General features: G+C 38.9%; 1 protein-coding gene across 1 annotated transcript in view; it reads left to right on the top strand.

Moving 5' to 3' along the window:
- The window catches only part of LOC126471436 (exostosin-2), a 107,984-nt gene that overhangs the window by 55,186 nt on the left and 33,084 nt on the right, over positions 1–19,714 (top strand). Inside the window, exons 4-7 of the mRNA XM_050099597.1 lie at positions 2,228–2,367; positions 7,700–7,925; positions 8,015–8,198; positions 8,790–8,956. Of these exons, the coding sequence (XP_049955554.1) occupies positions 2,228–2,367; positions 7,700–7,925; positions 8,015–8,198; positions 8,790–8,956 (717 nt within the window). The remainder of the gene's footprint in view (positions 1–2,227; positions 2,368–7,699; positions 7,926–8,014; positions 8,199–8,789; positions 8,957–19,714) is intronic.

The raw sequence follows: 19,714 nt of genomic DNA, 5'->3' as shown, positions 1-19,714 counted from the left end.
GTGTGTGTGTGTGTGTGTAAGGTTACACTGACAAACTTCGAGGGGATGTAGAAATGAGGATAAGAACCCGTGTCCAGAAATGTCATTGAACAATGCTATGGAACATTGAAGTTATAGGCGTTGGTGCGTGTAATCTATATGTATGTGTACACAGGGTGGCTCCATGAAACTTTCAGGAATAATGGAGAAGGATTAATGTGTCACTTTGACGTAAGAGACCCCGGTCTTGAAAGGAACTAGTTGAAAATTATAAGTGATACCTCTGACAGTAGAATACATGTACCAGTACTGTTGTTGCTAATATTGTAGGGTGGGCAACGTTCAGACTAAAACAAGGAAAAAATGTCCAGTAGCCTCTAAAATGCATACCTTAAGTCCTGTGAGTACTTGTTCATCTTCGTTGCTGTGAAATATATCTCCTTTATTAAACAATTGCTCTTAGCTGTTAAGGTATGCATTTTAAAACCCTTGTATACTAGACTATTTCCCTTCTTTTGGTGCATACTACCACTTCCGAACGTTGGGTACCCTACAAAGCAAAAACAGTACCTGTACATGTATTCCACTGCCAGAGGTATCAGAACAATTTCTGTTATAACTTTTGACTTGTTCTTTCCTTGACCAGGGTCTCTTATCTCAAAGTGATGCATTTATCCTTCTCCATCATCCCTGAAAGTTCATATCATCATCACAGAATCACTCATTATATACATACATATACAGTCACCGTCTCTATAGCTTTGACACTCCGAAGCGTCATTGGATAACATTTCTGGACACAGGTTCTTATCCTCATTTTGTTTGTCTAGATACCATCTGCATCCCCTTGAAGTTTGTGGTGTAATTTTGAAACACCCTGTATATATGTAATGTGTGTGTGCATTTTCTAAATGGATACACTTTAATACCATACTGTCATATTTTTATTCTGTTTTGGTCAGTTTACTGGCAATATAAACTCATTAGGAGTTACAGGTGATTTGTAATGAATGTGCTCTTCAATTTTCAAAAGTTATGAAATAGATTGCTGAATTTGATGTACTTGTCCTGATCTGGAGTGTGATGCATGTAAAGGACATCCCAGAACTCCAGTCACAGATGAAAATGTAGAGTGCAAGTCCTGTTAGAATTAAATAATTGACGATTAAAGGATATAAAATAACCTGCACCATAGGTATATCAGAAGAAAGACTGTGGTATATTTTTCATGGATAATTAATTGTAAAATAGGTTATCGCAAGGAAGAATGCTAAATATGTTGAATATTGACCAAAGTCAGAAATTAAAACTTATTTATCAGCACTGTCTGGACAGTTTAGAAAGGGGTCAGACTGGGTTTGGAGTCAATTTGTTAATGTAGAGGAGGCATTATGACTCGCCCATTCACACTAGAAATGAAGTAACAATTAAAGAAATGGATGAGAACTGGTGCACAAAAAAAGCAAAGCCCCTTTTGTCTGTCAGAATGACTGTGACCAGCATTTCTGGGATCTGAATGCAATTTCGTCTTACTGACTATGTTGCAAAGGATAAAATAGTAACTGTCAAATTTTACATAATATTCCGTGCAAACTAGATGAACAAATAGGTAAGAAGAGGCTGAGACTGCAAAAAGAGAAAATAAAATCTTTGTTTATTAGGACAGTGCACTGACCTATGGTAGGAAAATTGAGGAGTATTTGAAGTATGACTTCTTGGAACATCCACACTGTTCATCAGATTTTGATATATCTGATATCCACTTATTTCCACATTAAAAACAATGAGACTGGAAAATATTTTGAGTCCAGTGAAGAACTCATGGCAGCTGTAGGTGGATATTTTGCAGACCTTTCAGAATCACACTTCAGAGCTGGCATGTACTTAATGGTGCATTGACCTAATAGGATACTACATGGTAAAAAAGTACATTTATGACCTAAAGAGTACAGTTCTTTTACTACCAAACAGAGAAGTTTTCATCCTATCCCTTTAAGACTCTTTTGCTCAACCCCAAGTGATAGATTATTTCTAATCTAATTTACAGAATCACAGTGTCCATTTTAGTTTAAGTGACTGTCTGCTGTCATCCTCAAGACATCAAAACAATGCCATATAAGTGCAGAAAGACTTTTGCACCCTATTTTCATGATTGTTTCATCTTTTGACCATGCTATAAATAAATGCTGATTTGACTTTTAGTTACTAGGTACGAATTTGTTGTATCTATACAAATATACTGTTACAGCAATCTAAATTCTGTTTGGTGATACGTGGTGCAAGACTAGGACAACCAACCCTCCTGGAGGCAATGGCAGCGGGTTGTGTTCCGGTGATTTGTGCAGATTCACTTGTCATGCCCTTCAGTGATGTTCTGGACTGGAAGAGGTAAACTCAGAAACTTTTTTGTGTGTGTTCTTTGTTTGTGTTCTTTGTTATTTTGAAAATCTCTCAGTATCACTTTCTTTGGTGGTAGTTCACAGTACTGAATATAAATTGGCAAAAAATATTTTGATTAAACAAAAGTGTAATCAACAAAGTTGGCACCACATCTATGATAAACAAATTAATCATAGAACAGCTATAAGCCACTAGTCAAAACACTTCTGCTGAATTACAGGGCCCCATATATTGGGGACGGATCACAGGAATCCATCACATGTGGTATTACCAGCAATCGGTGGCTCACTTTAGCATGCCAGACATGAGCAGTTTGTCAAGCAGTTTAAATCAGTATTATGAACACTACTGATATGAAAAATGAACTGCAGTGTTTACCAGCAGTTACACTTAATTTCTGTACCCTCACAAATACATGCAAAAAGCAATTTAAAATAAATGAGAATTATGATTTATTAGACTTGTTTTGAAATTTCTTTCTTGTGAACTGTAGGTTACTTTATAGAATACATTAAATTTTTCAGTGATGCCAAGTAGATTGTGCAATCTTTTTCAGTGTCCAAGTACAATTTTTTTTCCATTTATTAGACTTAAATTCCTGTTTTACAGTGGTCTTACAGTTTAATTGCATGTATTTACACAATTTGGTTGAAGTCTCGATATGCCTATATAGATGTTGTTTATAACAACACTACTAATTACCAGAACTCTTGTTATAAAGTTATGATGGAGAGTTGGATCGTATGAAAAAACAAGAGACTTGAGTATAGCTGTGAAGTAGACTTGTCCTGAACATTTAAACTAAAATGTCCTCTTAACATTACAGTACATATGTCATTCTATTTAGAAGTTAAAAACATTAATAATGAATGTAATTATTTCATAACTAACTCAAAATCATCAGATGGAGCCTATTGTATTGTGACTATTACTGTAAATGTCCCATCAATTCTACTTCTATTGCACAAACTTCAAAATGGTAATCACTACATAACTGGAGGTTGTATTTTGGATTACTTCGTAATATAAATGGCAACTCTAGCCTCCAGTTCACTTCTCAGAGTCATTCAGGGTCCCTGAATAACTATAAATTCTAATTTAAAGTTCTTACTCAATGTGGGAAAAATGAAACAAAACTACAGACATGAGTCACAGCCATATTACCACACATAGCTGCCAACAAGCCAGGCAGCCATATTGCAAGCACAAATCACATGTGATCCTCCAGACTGCTTGGGATTTCAAAATGACCTGTGACCAATTGCTGTGATTTGCACACACATGTGCGATCAGTCACACACGTGACAGATTGCTGTGAACTGTCACTCATGTGTAGGGATCTTAAGTGCATTTGAGAGATTTCAGAAGTTTTATGTAATGGAGTTCAGAATGCTATATAGTTTTCTCCTGTGAAGATAACCTCAGTGATTGAGTTTTACTGACCCGATTATCTGATTTTCACATATAATAGCATTGGATTATGGGAGGGAACTGAATATTGTTGTATGAAATTGCTGTCTAACTGCTATTTAGATTTAAGCTTTACCCAAATGACTGTTCATTTTCTGAAGAAAATAAACCAAACACAACAATTTCATAGTGATAGGTAGTAAGAAACATTTCGCTGTCAAGAATTGAATGGAGAAAATTCAATGGTGTTCCATACACATACAGGATGTAATGCAGCCTAAAGGTAAAAAAATAATGACTTCTAGCATAATATTTTTGTCTCGGTATCTACCAGTGTCAAACCTTATGACAAATTAAAACTGGGTGTGCAATGTCAACTCAAACCTGGACCTTTGCCCTTCTCTGAGGATGAGCCTGTCACCCAGAAACTGCAGTCCAGCAAGGTATTCAGGAAAACTTCTGATGGCTTAGAAAAACAGGAGAGGGGTGCTGACAGATGGAAGCTGTGAGGCAGCTAACAAGTGGTGCTTGGATGGCTCAGACAAGAATGTTGCTTCTTAAGACCTCGTATTTGAATAAACATTCCAAAATCCACCAAGCTGTTAAACAGATGAAAGGCGACCAGTCCTGGTGTGATACATTCATAGACTTCCACAAGGAGGGGGGAGGGGGGGGGGGTGTTTTTGACATTGATTTCTATCCCTAATTTTCATCCAGTTTTGCTTACATATGCTGCTGTATTCGCTATGTCCCGTGTCCTACTATAGGCTGAAGTGTGACTCTGGAGTACAAACTTCTTGTTTAATGCAGAATTCATGCATTTCTAGAAATGAGTGAATGTAATTATTCTGAACTGCATGTATAATCTATTCTGGTGTTAAGGTGCCAGACATGGTTGGAAATACTGTGGCTTTCAAAATTGCTACGTGACTGAGCTTTTATTGACAACCTCATGATAAATTGGCATTGAAGGTCCAACTGTACTGACTGACTGCTGTGCCATCTTCAGCCCGTAGACATCAGTGGATGTGGATAGATGGGGCCAAAGGCTATAAAGGATACAGTGGGTGCATCAACAGACTGATTTGGATCAAACTGTAGCCACGTGTTCTAGTATGCTCTGACTTTAAAATTCTGCTTGCAGGGTCGCAATACTACTGAGGTGACATGGTGCAAGCCACCAGTCCAACACAGTGGGGTACTGGGTTAACTTGTGCTGTGTTGCCTGGACCTGTCTTCATGATTAGAAGTGGTGCCTTTTCATAATGAACCCAATAACATGTATAGTTTTGATATCACAGTAATCTACCTGCCAGTTCAATACTAAGTGGTAATTGACAATCCTTTAGGATGAATAAGTTAGGGAACTTATTTAATAATCATATATGAGACCTTTTTGGAGAAAAAAAATTTATGTAGTAGTCAACATGGCTTCGCTAAAAGCCGTCTTGTGAAACTTGGCTCACCCGGCTCATCCACAAGATCCAGTAGGCAGTAGGTGTTTCTCGACTTCCAGAAGCTGTTAATTATAGTTTGGTGCTGCCTCTTGTTGAGTCCGTGGAATGTTGGATACAGCTTTGAGATTGGAATGATGACACCCAAGCCAATTGAACGCTGCACATCATTTTGAATGGAGAGAAATCATAAGATGTCATAATAGTTTTGGGACATACCCCAAGGGAGTATTATAACAGCCCTAATGTTAAAAATATGTATACGTGGGTTGGAACTTTAATAGTGGCAACTATTTATTTACAGCTCGTACAAAATAGATACGTGTTTCAAAGTTTTACTGACCTTCAAAGTAGTCATCAGCATTGTGTATAACCCATTGCCAGTGATGTGGAAGTCATAGGATACTCTTAGCAGTGCCAGTTGTGTTGACAGGTCGAGTGGCGCGGTCTGTTGCCTGACAAATTTGTAGCAGTTCTGAAGCGAATGCCGTGAAGTGTTTCCTTCAGTTTAGAAATCGAGTTGAACTCAGGAGGGCTTAAGTCAGGGGAGTGCAGTAGGTGGTATAGCACTTAGCAACCCCGTCAGTCAAACAAATTAGCAACAACGGGCACTGTATGTACTTGAGCGTTGTCCTGCAAAATGATGGTCAGGTCCTGCAGAAAGTGTCATCACTTCTGTTTCTAAGCTGGTTTTAGGTTGTGTTCCAAAAATGAACAGCTTAGAGACAGAAGTCTCCTACATTTCAGTCACTGTGGCTAGTGATTATACGAGGTGTTAAAAATTTTTTCCACGTTTTTCACCAAAACAAGCCAAAAATAACCAGTACGCATGAGCTCTAAAATGCCTACCTTAAGAGTTATGGGCACTTGTTCATCTTCACTACTGTGAAACACATCTCTTCTACCACAAGCTCTCTGGAATCATGAATGAGCTACAGAATGCAATAAACTAATGAGGACACATTCCTCTATTATTGTCCATAGATACAGCATGTAATAAACATCTTTTATTGTTGTTACTGTGAACCATATTCATAGTTCTGGATTAAGTGCAGTGCATACATTAATTCTAATGGAACCAGTTTCTGTTTTGATAAAATTGTGAGGTGCTTGTATATTGTAGTTTTGCCTTTGCACTTACCAGTATAATGGGAGGCTATTAGTCCCCATGGGAACTTGCAGTCATGGGGTCAGTGGTTGTTTCTATTTGCCACACTGTAACAGAAGATTGAGTCTGCCATTTTCTGTGTGGAGTAATAGGCTCCCACTATGCTGGTAAGCGCAAAGACAAAACTATAATGTAAAAGCATCTCACCAACTTGTCTTTTTTTTTTTTAAAAAAAAAGAAAAATTGTTCTGTTACAACTAATGTATATGCTACACTTAACCCAGAACCATGAATTCAATTTATGGGAACAACACTAAAAGGTGTTTACTGTATGATTTATTCATCAACAATAACAGAGGAATGTGTCCTCATTTGTTTACTGCAGTCTGTAGGTCATTCACAGTAGCAAAGAGCTTGCAGTAGAAGAGAGGTGTGTTTCACAGCAGTGAAGATGTAAAAATGCTCATAGCTCTTAAGGTATGGGATTCAGAACCCATGTTTACTGGACATTTTTTCTTGCTTTGATCTATACAACCACCTCTCAAAACATGGAATACTTTTAACATGCTGTATGTTTTGCAAATGTAACTTCAAAAATTGCAGGCAGTGCAGAGTATCTGTGCAGTCAAAGTAGGTTGTTGTCAAAGTTTATTCATTCATTCATTCATTATCTTAATTGATTGCCCAGTATGAAAAATAAGGAAAGATTTCGCCTTAGTTAAGCTGTACATCTTCCTAGCATGTCTCCAGTTTGCTGTTAGTGATGTGATGTCTTCTGTGTACTGAAGTTTTATTTAAAGCAAGTCAGCTTTTTCTCATGAGAAATTCCAGGGTAGTCCCAGGTTGAGGTTTTAGTAGGGGTAGTTATGTTTTTAAGTATTGCAAAACTTGACATCTTCATGGGTTGTGGACTTTCTGACATAATTTTATTTCGAAGTTAGTCATCTGTGATGCATTATAACACTTAAACTGATAATTTTGAAATTTAACTGCAGCACTTGATGAGTAACTTCGTGTTTATCCTGAACAATGTGGGTCCATCAAATAGTCTTTTGGTAAAATATTGTACAGTGCTGCTTTTCATTGTGAGCTGCAAGAAGTTGCCAAGTATCTAAGAAATTACTTTAAATTCTTGTTGACACTGTCTATTTAGGCACAGCCAGACAGGCATCTGACAGTCAGGAATCTGAAAATGAAATAAAAACATGCTGTTTCTTGTTATTTTACACTGCAATGACTGTTGTTTGATTTCAGTTATTTCTTGGACTACCTGATTTTGTGACATGATTTGACTGAAATCTCTGGATCCCTTACCTCTGTTTTCTAATCCAGAATTTGTGTGTTCCAGAGCTGCTGTAATTATTACTGAAGCTGATCTTGGCAGGCTTACTGAAATACTGTCCAGTGTGTCAGATGAACGGTTGGAAGACCTGCGCGCTCAAGGCCATTGGCTTTACCATCGTTACTTTTCAACATTGAAAGCTATTACATTAACAGCACTGGACATAATAAATGATCGGGTATTCCCTCAGTATGCCCGAACGTATGATGATTGGAATATGGCACCAAATCCTGTAAGATTTAAATAACTGGATGTTCAGGTTGTTGTAATTTCCACAGATAAATGCTATACACATCTACAAGAACATTCTTTTTCTTACAGCTTTCAACAAAATCTCCTTTGTTCCTGCAGTTGACTGCACCTCGCTCACAAGGTTTCACAGCAGTAGTACTAACATATGACAGGGTAGAGTCTCTCTTTACATTGATACAGAAACTTGTGAAGGCACCAAGCTTAAATAAAGTTCTAGTTGTATGGAACAATCAACGTAAATATCCACCACATCGTAAGTTACTGTGTAGCCTTGATACTACAATCTTGTACCTGCAACATATTTGTAAAAGTAATGATTTTGTGATATTGTTATTATTATTATTTCTTTCTTGTCTCAGACATTATGTCTGGTTAAAAATGGAAGGTGATGCGGACCTTGATCAAGCGTGACTTCCTTTTAACTGTACGGTATATGTTACATTGCATTTAGGAACTTTCGGGTAATTGAACAAGTGTCAATAATTACAGATTTCTGTAGTTGTATATATAAGTTTGGATGAAGCTGTATTGCATTGATGTACTGGTGGATATTGTGTGGTATGACTCCTGTAGTTAATAGTATAATTGGTATAATGTCAACTTTATCCTGATGCCACATGTCCTTGACTTCCTCACCAGTTGGATGTATTTTTCAATTTTTTCTCCTGTTTTATTTTGTATATTTGTTGTATTGGGTATGGATATTTCAATTAGTTGTGTTAATTTCTTCTTTTTATTGGTGAGTATGATGTCAGGTTTGTTATGTGGTGGTGTTTTATCTGTTATAATGGTTCTGTTCCAGTATTATTATTATTATTATTATTATTATTATTATTGCTTTCAGCATCAATGTGGCCCAAAATAAATAAGCCTTTGAAGGTTATTCAGACTAAAGAAAACAAACTATCCAATCGGTTCTACCCATATGAAGAAATAGAAACTGAAGCCATACTGACAATAGATGATGATATTGTAATGCTTACTGCAGATGAACTGGAGTTTGGATATGAGGTATGCTATCAACATTCCAAAGGAACACAAACTTTTGTGTTTTAATGTATAAAATGTTATAGGATTTCACAATTTCAAAAACTGAAGTAGTTGATGAGAGACATGACTTCAATGCTTATTTTGTTTATAAAATACTTAGATGTACTGACAGTTATTCTTCCTACATACTGTTTGGAAATGGAACAGGAGGGAGGGAAATGTTAGTGATACACAGTTTACTGCATATGTCATAAAATGACTTACAAAGAATCCTACATGCAAAACATGAAAATGCCATAAGAGTAGCAGTTAGTCAAAATATATATGTTACCTGCAGCTATAAAACAGCTAATTAGACACAAACATCCAAAAGATGAGACTATTAATTTTCTTATCATGACAAAACTTGACCACTTTCACCTCAAAATGAACAATGTGTGCACAAACACAGGCAAACTAAAGACCCTACTTGATCCCATCTTCCAGAGGAGACAGAAGGCACTTGATATTGATCTTCTTCTTCTCCTCCTCCTCCTCCTCCTCCTCCTCCTCCTCCTCCTCATGCCTTTACAACCCTACATGAGTCTTACCCTCTTCAACAAGGTTCCTCTATTGTGCCCTCTCCTGTGCAGTTCTCTGCCATCCTTTAACTATGAGAGATTCATAGCCTCTTCTGTACCATATGTCCACTTCTTTTGTGACCTCCCTCTCTGTCTTCTTTTATCCGACCTCCATTCAAAAACAGTTTTAGGTGTTTGTCCATTATCCATCCTACGGCCATGTACAAGCTGAGCTATTCTCCTACTTTTTATTGTTCTTACGATGTCAGATGATCCAGCTCAGCATTCATTCTAAATCTCCAGAAATCATTGTTATCCTAACTATCCCATAGATCTTGTGCAGAACTGTGTGTTCATATACCCTGAGATGCTGGTCATCGGTACTTGTTGGTTTCCATGTTTCACATCATGACCTTATAAACTTGAAGCTTCAGTTGCCTGTTTAATAACATAGAGGCTAAGAATTTCTTAAAAGTGTGGAAGCATCTATTACCACTTAGGATGTGCTATTTTGTTTCAGGTGACATGGATTTTGTCCTATTAATATTAGATCACTGATGGTCAAAGTTCTTGCTCAAAATCAAAACCAGCTGCTAATAGTTTATCCGAGTTATGATTTTCCTTCCTGATGAGATTTGTGTACTTAGTCTTCATTTCATTAATAGCAAGGCCTCTAGGTAGTGTGGCTTCTTTCAGCTCACATATTGTTGTCTCTAATGAAACTCCTCTTCTTCTACTAATAATTGCTACATCATCAGTGTATGCACACATCTGCGTTGATGTAACCAGATATTTGAAGCTTCTAAATGGCTGCCTCAAGAGTCAGATTAAGAAGTATTGTTGAGAGGGTGTCCCCTTGTGCGACTCCTTTACTAATGCTAAACCATTTACTGAGTTCTCTATTCACTTGCGCTGCAGCCTTGGGACCAGCCCATGTTGCTCGGATAAGTGAGACGTACTTAGACGGTATACCAAGCTGCAGCAAATCATTTGGCATTTCTGCCCTATCAACACTATCAAGTCTACATATAGGTTCTAAAGCTCAATATTATATGCCTCTTCATCTATTTGCCTCAGCACAAGTATACGATTTGTTGTTGACCTATTAGGCTGAAATCGACCCTGACATTCTCCCAGAATCTCATCTGCATATGGAACTAGCCTGTAGATAATACTACAGAGAATATTATAGGTTATATTCAGCAGGATACTTACTCGGTAATTTGAACGACGAGTCTTGTCTCCTTTCTTATGAATTGGTTGAATTACCCCTACAGTCCACTCTTTTGGGATTATTTCCTGATTCCATATCAACTTGATAAGATTGTGGATTTGTTTATGGAGACTAATTCCCCCATTTTCAACACTTCTGCAATTGTTCAATCAGTTCCTGGTGCTTTGTAAGTTTTCAAGACAGTGCACTATCTTCTGTACCTCTTCTAATCTGGGTTCTTCTATCTCTGGATCTGCAGTGTATTAGAGTGGCTGTATATTCCTGGTAGGACTGCCCTCCAGAATCCCCTTGACGTATTCTTTCCATCTATCCAGAACATCTTGTTTATCTGTCAGCGTACTTGGGTTTCTTCTGCAATTTTCTTAGAAAGCTTTCTGCTCTCGTTCTTTGATAGTGCTCTTTTGTCTCCTCTATCTTTCTCCTTATGCCTTCCCTTTTTTCCTCCTATGTACCCTTGCTGCCTCTATTCTCTTCTCATAATATAGTGCCGTCTTGCTTTATTTTTCTGTTCCACAGCCTGTCTACATTCATCATCATACCAGTTTTCATTTCTAAGTCTTCTTGGCCCCCAATACTTCATGTGCTGTTGTAAGGCTGGTATTTTTAATAGAGTGCCATTCTTTGACCATATAGTCCTCACCATCTTTTGTTTGTAACTCTTATCTACATTTATTCTGATACTTTTGAACAGTAAATGTATCATTCAGCTGTTTTATATTCCATTTCTCTACTCTGGCACTATTTTCTTTGGTAGCCATAACAAGTTTCTGCCTCATTTTGGCTCTTACTACATAATGGTCAGAATCAGAATTAGCTTCTCAGAAAGTGCGCACACTTTCCATATCAGGTGCCACCTCTTTGATACCGGTATATGGTCTGTTTGATTTTCTTCATTTGTTTCTGGTATTTTCCAGATCCATTTGTAGATATTTTTCTTGGGAAACAGGTAATTACTGCCCTTAACTTGTTTGCAAATGCTAACTGGGCAACCCTTGTACTGTTATTACTAGTTCCATCACGTAAACTTTCCCTACGAGACACACTTCTGAAAGCATCTTCTTTGCTGTTTGCCATAATAGTCACCGAGCACTCTTTTGGAGTCTATTCTATCACAAACATCAGGCAGCTGATGATAGAAATCATCTACCACACCTTCATCTGAGTCTTCTGTTGGTGCATGTGCATTCATGAAGGTCACATTGTGGAATTTACATTTGATATGCAGAGTACATACTCTTTCATTATATGGAATGAAAGCAATAACAGATCTGTATGTATCTTTGGAGACTATAAACCAAACTGCATGCTCTCCTTGTCTTTTGTCTTTTTGTGATTAATATAGGAAGAATTTATGCATATGAATCTCACCCCTTCTCTGCCACTTGATTTCCTGAAGTGCAACAACTTCCACTCCATACCTTAGTCTCTCTTCTCCAATGCTATTCGTAGCCCCTATCTACACCAGTGTATGCACATTCCATGTTCCAAATTTAAGCACTGGTATATCCATATCTACATCTACATCAATACTCTGCAAGCAACCATACGGTCCAAGGTGGAGGGTACCATGTACCAGTACTTGTCATTTCCCTTCCTGTTCCACTCTATTTGAGAGTGAGAGAACAACAACTGTCTATATGCCTCTGTGTGAGTCCTAATTTCTTGTATCTTATCTCCGTTGTCCTTATACGCAATGTATGTTGGTTGCAGAACAATCGTTTGGCAGTCAGCTTCAAATGCTGGTGTTCTAAATTTTCTCAATAGTGTTTCTTGAAAAGAATGTTGCCTTCCCTCCAGGGACTCCCATGTGAGTTCCTGTAGTACTTCTGTAGCACGTGTATGTTGTTCGAACCTACCGATAACAAGTCTAGCTACCTGCCTCTTCCTTCAATGTGACCTGGTGTGGATCCCAAACACTTGCCCAGTACTCAAGACTAGGTCGCACCACCGTCCTATATGTGGTCTCTTTTACAGATGAACCACTCTTTCCTAAAATTCTCCCAATAAACCGAAGTCAACCATTCGCCTTCTGTACCACAGTTCTCACATGCTCGTTCACCTCATATCATTTTGCAACTTTATGCCCAGGTATTTAAACGACTTGACTGTGTCAAGCAGGAAACTAGTAATACTGTATCTGAACATTAAAGGTTTGATCTTCCTGCTCATCTGCATTAACTTAAATTTTTGTAGTCACACCAACTGGAAATTTTGTCTAAGTCATCTTGTATCTTCTTACAGTCACTCAACTTTGACACCTTACCATAAACCATGGCATCATCAGCAAACAGCAGCAGATTGCTACCCACCCTATCTGCCAAATCATTTGTGTGTGTGTAGAAAACAGCTGCAATCCTGTCACCCTTCCCTGGGGCATTCCTGGTGATACCCTTGTCTCTGATTAATACTCACCGTCAAGGACAGCATACTGGGTTCTATTATTTAAGAAGTCTTCGCGCCACTCACATACCTTTGAACTTACTCCATATGCTCGTATCTTCATTGACAGTCTGCAAAGGGGCACTGTGTCAAATGCTTTCCGGAAATCTAGGGATATGGAGTCTACCTGTTGCCCTTCATCCGTAGTTCTCTGTATATCATGTAAGAAAAGGTAAAGCTGAGTTTTGCAGGAGTGATGCTTTCTAAAACCATGTTGATTTGTGGACATAAGCTTCTCAGTGTAAGAAAGCTTGTTATATTCAAACTGAGAATATGTTCAAGAATTCTGCAACAAAGAGAAGCCAGGAATATTGGTCTGCAATTTTGCGGATCCGTTCTTTTACCCTTTTTATATACTGGAGTCACCTGCACTTTTTTCCAGACTCTTTGGACTCTGTGCTGGGGGAGAGATTCATGATAAATGCAAGCTAAGTAAGGGGCCAATGCCATAGAGTACTCTTTGTAAAGTCAAACTGGTATTCCATCCGGACGTGATGATTTATTTGCTTTCAAATATTTCAGTTGTTTCTCTACACCAGGTATGCTTATTACTCCCATACAGGAGTCTGTATGGTATGTTTGTACGATTCTCCAGTGTGAATGATTTCTTGAATAAGAAATTTAAAACTTTGGCTTTCATTTTGCTGTCTTCAGCTGCCACACCAGACTGGTCAACAAGGGACTGAATAGAAGCCTTAGACCCACTTAGCTATTTTACATACAACCAGAATTTTCGTGGATTCTCTGTCAGATCTTTTGCTAAGATGTGACAGTGATAGTTATTATTCTTCTTCTTCTTGCATACATATTTTCACAGACACATGAATCTCTACTAACCTTTGCTTGTCGTCGAGAACGCATTCCCTTTTGAACCGAGAGTGGTACAGCCTCTGCTTCCTCACCATTCACCGAATTTTGTTAGCAAACCATGGTGGGTCTTTTCCATCCTTTATCCACTTACTAAGGACATAGCTCTCCAGACCACGATTTACAATCTGCTTAAACTTTGCCCATAATTCCCCTACATCCATCTTACTGCAACTAAGTGATGCCAATTCACTGTCTAAGTGAGATGTTAATAACTGCTTATCTGCTCTGTCTTGCTGTAACACACTCCTACCCTTCTTCACTGACTTATTAACTTTCATAATCATATTTGCTGTAACGACATCATGATCGCTGATCCCCGATTCTATACTGACATTGTCGAAAAGGTCCGGCCTCTTTGTAGCTACAAGGTCTAAGATGTTTCCATTGCATGTGGGCTGCTGAGCTAGCTGCTCAAAACAATTTTCAGAAAAGTGTTCAAAACTATTGCACATGACTGACTGTCTGTACCCATCGCATTGAATCTACCGACATCCCAGTCTATATGCAACAGGTTAAAGTCACCTCCAACTAGTATTGCATGATCTGGGTATTTATGCACTGTTGACTATAGACTTTCCTTGAATGACTCTAGAACTGTCACAGCAGACTCGGGTGGCCGTTAGAAACATCCAACAATTCACTTGGTTTCACGAACACCTGTTCTATGTGACCAGATGACTTCAGTGTCACACTCAACATTTGACCTCAATAGAGACAATATTTTTGTCACTGCAATGAACACTCCCCCTCCTATGGCTTCTAATCTGTCTGTCCAATATATATTCCACAGCGTGCTAAATATCTCGGAGCTTTCCTCTTCTGGTTTCAGCCAGCCCTGGGGCCCAAGAATAATTTGAGTGTGGGAACTTTCCTGGAGGGCAGTAAATTCGGGAACTTTATTATGAATACTTTGACAGTTTACTGATAAAATTTTGGTAGTTGAAGTGTCTTTATTCTGAATGCTGTTTGACTTCCCTTTCTGCATATCAACTGGCGAATGTCCACTAGAGAACCTCAGACTACTGCCTATCTTAAAACACCCTCACGTGCAATCCACTAGCTCTCTGCTACCTGAGTAGCTGCTTCCTTTGTATAGTGCACCCATGACATATCAAGGGGAATCCTGCAAATCCCCACATGATGATACAAGTCTAGAAATCTGCAGCCAAGACCATCACAGAGTCGACAGAGCCTTTGATTGAGACCCTCCTCTCTGCTCCAAACCAAAGGACCCCAACAAGCTCTGGGAATATGCTGCAAATTGCAAGGTCTGCTTGCACCCTGTGCGAGATTAGCAGTCTTCACCATCTCTGCCAGTCGCCTGTACAAACTTAGGACCACCTCAGAACACACACGAAAGACGTTGTTGGTGCCTATGTGAGCCACAACGCTGCATGCTCAACAGCCACAGGCAAGACCGTTTCCACATCTCAGATGAAGCCGCATGACAGACATACTGAGTGCATATTGGCTTATTTTCCAGCCCTGAATGCTATCTGCCCAAGGGGCTCCATAACGTACGTAACATGGGAACTCCCAATAACTAGTAAACCCCTCCTCCCACGTGCTACTCGGACACAGCTGAAAGAGCGGCCACCTGTCCACTCACAGGGTGAATGGGCAAGACCAGGCAGCTGGTCTCCACATTGGCCCTCTGCCTCGAGTAATGCAAATGCACCACTCCCCCTCCCCCCCTCCCTCCCCCCCAGTCACCCTGCTGTAAAGGCAGATCCATGGCATCGGGTGCATTAGGAGGTGCCTGGGAAGCAGAGCCCACGGGTAAAACAAGCAACACCTGAGGTGCTCCATGCAGTGTGTCAGATTCTCCACCACCGCTACACCACAAGGCAGCAGCCTGAAGGTGACTGACTGCAGCCAAAAGCACATTCGGCTGTTCGCAAACTGAGGCTACTGCACACGACACGCACACATCCTATCCATCCTAGCAAGATTAACTGAAGAAGTGAACTATAAAAGCAGACAATGCTAGATATGTAACTTCCTATGCTCCTGATTTGTCACCAATGGACTCTGACACATTAATGAGCTATGCAGCTGGCTTTTCAGTGAGCAACTATTGTGCTACAGACTGAATGAATTTACACATACAAAAATGCAAGATTAAACCTCTTAAACAGAAAAAAAACACGCACAAAATTTAATAAGTATACCATGTGGAAACACAGGTGAAGATAAACATTTAACTTGCTGCTCTGTAGATGTATATCAGCCAAGAGCTGGAGCCTGTTCCTTGACACAATTTGCCTTCAGAATCCAACACTCCTTGTTACATTATTCATGAAGACAGGTTTTTTACAAATCAGAGGTATCAACCCTGTGCTCATCCCCCAACCATCAGGACCAGGCTTTCATTTTGGGGTTAGCTCCCATAGATGGGTTTGATGACCTAACATATTTGAGCCCCCTCGCCCTATGGGGAGGGACACACTTCTTCTAGCTCCTCTGGTGGGGCCAATTTGGTTTGGGAGATACTACCAGCAGCCACACTACCATCGGCCAAGCCCCCACTTCGTCAAAGCTCACAAGCCTCCCTGCCCAGCATATAAGGTGCCTTTGACAAGGTGGTATCCCCTGGGGAGGACTACATGCCTGACGCTCATTGGAAAGTAGTGGTGGAGCAGTGAGACGACATCAAGTTTTGTATTAAATTAGGCAAATTCGCCTGTGAAACATTTGATATAATGAAAAGTGTTTATGGTAATGATTGTTTAAGCAGTCCAAATGTTTTTAGGTGGTTTGCTCTATTTTGTGATGGCAGGGAGGACATTAAGAACACACCACAAGCATTAAAGCCACGGGCAAGTCACAGCAATGAAAATGTGCAAAAACCTGCTGAAATAATTGCACCAGATAGATGTGTTTCTGTATCACCCATTAAGGGGCTGTCAGGAGTATCGAAAACTATTGTGCACAGAATTTTGTCTGAGGATTTGGGCAAAAAGAGAGATCACGTGTGGTTTGCACTGCATGCACTTTCGGGCAATTAAAACTGAGACATGGTGCTTCTAATATGAGCCTCTTGCAAAGTGGCAGAGTGCAGCATGGTTGAGCCCACAGAATCCGAAACCAAAGAAAGTGTGCTTGTGGGAGAGTCATGTGAAGACAATGGTAACAGTTTTCTACAATTCCAAAGGAATTATTCGTAGAGAATTTGTACCAGAAGGGCAAACAGTTAAATGTGAGTTTTATTTCGTCATCCTCCATCATTTGTGGACGAGAATTTGTGGAATTTGACCTGAATACTGAGAGGTGGGTTCCCGGTTGCTGCTCTACGACAGTGCCCCAGCCCACAAAGTGAAGATCGTACACTAGTATTTGTCCAGCAGATGGATTGTAGTCCTGCATCACTCACTGTATTTACTGGGTTTGGCCCCAGCTGACTTCTGGTTGTCCCCCAAATTGAATTTGGCAGAGAAACGACTTTGTTACAACGCAGTTAAGGAAATCTAAGAAAATTGTACTGCAGTACTAGATGCAATTCCATACAAGGACTGGAGTGATTCTTTCAAAATACTTTTTAAACAATTTCAGCTTTGTATTGATTTAGGAGGAGACTATTTTGGATAAGTACAGTGATTTTGTGAATTCTGTTGTATATCATAGTGTCATTTGTCAGCTTCATGATGAACTGTCTATCATTTCATTAATGCTCATAGTTACTGTGATATTTTGACATTAAGTAAGGTACTGCACGAAATTCAAACAGTTTCCTATAAAGAATAGGTGTCACTATGAGTTTGCTTTTGGCGGATGTTAGATCATACATTTCTGTGTATGAAATGTGGCTAACATATTGTATTTTTCTATAAATGTGAGATGAGATCTTTATCTATCTCCAGTCGTGAAAAAATGAGTTGTATGTAGTGCACTAACTTCCCATTCACATTTGCAAGTGAAAGTGAAATATTCGTAACATTCCTCATATGTCGTTAGTGGTTACATATATTGAGTCAAATTTGTAACAAAGAATAGCACACAAAGTAGAGAGTATTTTACCTTGTAATTAACATGCGAATTTTTTTGATCTGGTGGGATATATGAGAAACTACAGATTTTTTCAGTGAAATGTAATTGTTTAAAGAGCCATTGATAGCTAGTGAAATGAGAATTAGTATGGGGTTTGCAAGAAAATGAGTGAAGAGATGACATGTTTAATGTTACACTGAAGATGAGCTTCTCAAAATCTATTGATCAAATTTTTCCTCGGTTGTTCATTTGATAATAGATTGCATCAGGATTCTGTCTCACTTGCGAGTGTTAGTGAGGCGAAATTGTGTAAATCTGCTGTGTTTTGGCAAAAGACTCTTAACTTTAACATGGTAACAAGAGAGAAAAAGGATTTACAAGTCAGACTAAAGTAGATTGCTCCTGTTGCAATTTTAACATAATCCTGTAACTCATTGTTTTTTTCAATAATAAATGATAGACTTATCAGATTAGTGGTTGTATTGGCATGACCTGTAGCTTTGAAGTTCAGCAAGATAGGAATTTGTGTGAAGGATTCAGCTGTAAAACTACACCTCTCATATTATGCTGCCCCGTTCTCAACAGAACCCCCACCACTACCATTGTCCCCTCTCTTACCATGCTGTGTGCACAGCTAGGGGCCAGGTAATTTTGCATGCACTCTACAAGCAATTACTGATGACACTTGGTCGAATTGTTTATGATCACATGCTGTAGTGGCCCAACAGCCGTTGTTACTCAGAGCATTCTCACTCAATATTGAAACACTAATGGTAATTGAACATAGAAAAAAGATTAAAAATTGAACAAATAAATGTAATACATTGTGCCATTGTGTTACAATAACTAAAGAAAGTGTATAAAGGCGTCATTATCCAGAAATGAGACATTTGCCTCACATGCCAGGCACAGCACAGGTCATAATGTCAGGGTATTGTCCAACAGCCATCATAGTGGCGATGGATAACAGCACAACAGTGTCAAAGACACGCCATGAATGCAAAAACACACACACACACACACACACACACACACACACACACACACACACTGTTTGGTAATAGGGATGCTACTGCAAAATCTGCATTGTGCAGCCAGTGAACGAGTAACTGCCAAAGAGGACTGTGGCTTCAGAATGCAGCTTTATGTCATGAATGGTTCTTTAATAAATGCACACACTTTTCATAATAATACAACTGTAACATCAAATCAGGATATTTATGAAATGAAAATTTTGTAATGCCTAGACTAATTTTTTTTTTTAAAACAGTTAAAGGATGATAACTGGTTTTGGTTCCTTTTTACAATCATCTTCAGATCATCCAAACCATAAAAAAGTGGTGAATATGCAGCAAAAATTACCATCATGATTACAGCTAATAGTGATAGTTTCTACTGCATATTCAACACTTTTATCGTTTGGGTAATCTGAAGATGGTTGTAAAAAGCAACTGAAACTACTTATCATGGTTTAATCGTTTAAGGAAAAAATATGTGGTCTAGGCTTTAAAAAAGTTTTAGATTAAAAATTTTTTACTTCATAAATTACATTAAGGCTGCTGTCTCCTCCCTGACAGTGTAAGGCTTTATTACTGTTAACATAGATGTTATGCCTGCAAACTAGGAAGATAGTAACCACATTACACACTGAAGAGGACCTGTGTCTGAATTAAAACATGTCACTAAAAT

The sequence above is a fragment of the Schistocerca serialis genome, chromosome 3, assembly GCF_023864345.2.
Source record: "Schistocerca serialis cubense isolate TAMUIC-IGC-003099 chromosome 3, iqSchSeri2.2, whole genome shotgun sequence".
In the NCBI taxonomy this organism is placed as follows: Eukaryota; Metazoa; Arthropoda; class Insecta; order Orthoptera; family Acrididae; genus Schistocerca; species Schistocerca serialis.
The sequence above is the reverse complement of the archived record's forward strand: the minus strand, read 5'-3'. Positions and strand labels throughout refer to the sequence as shown.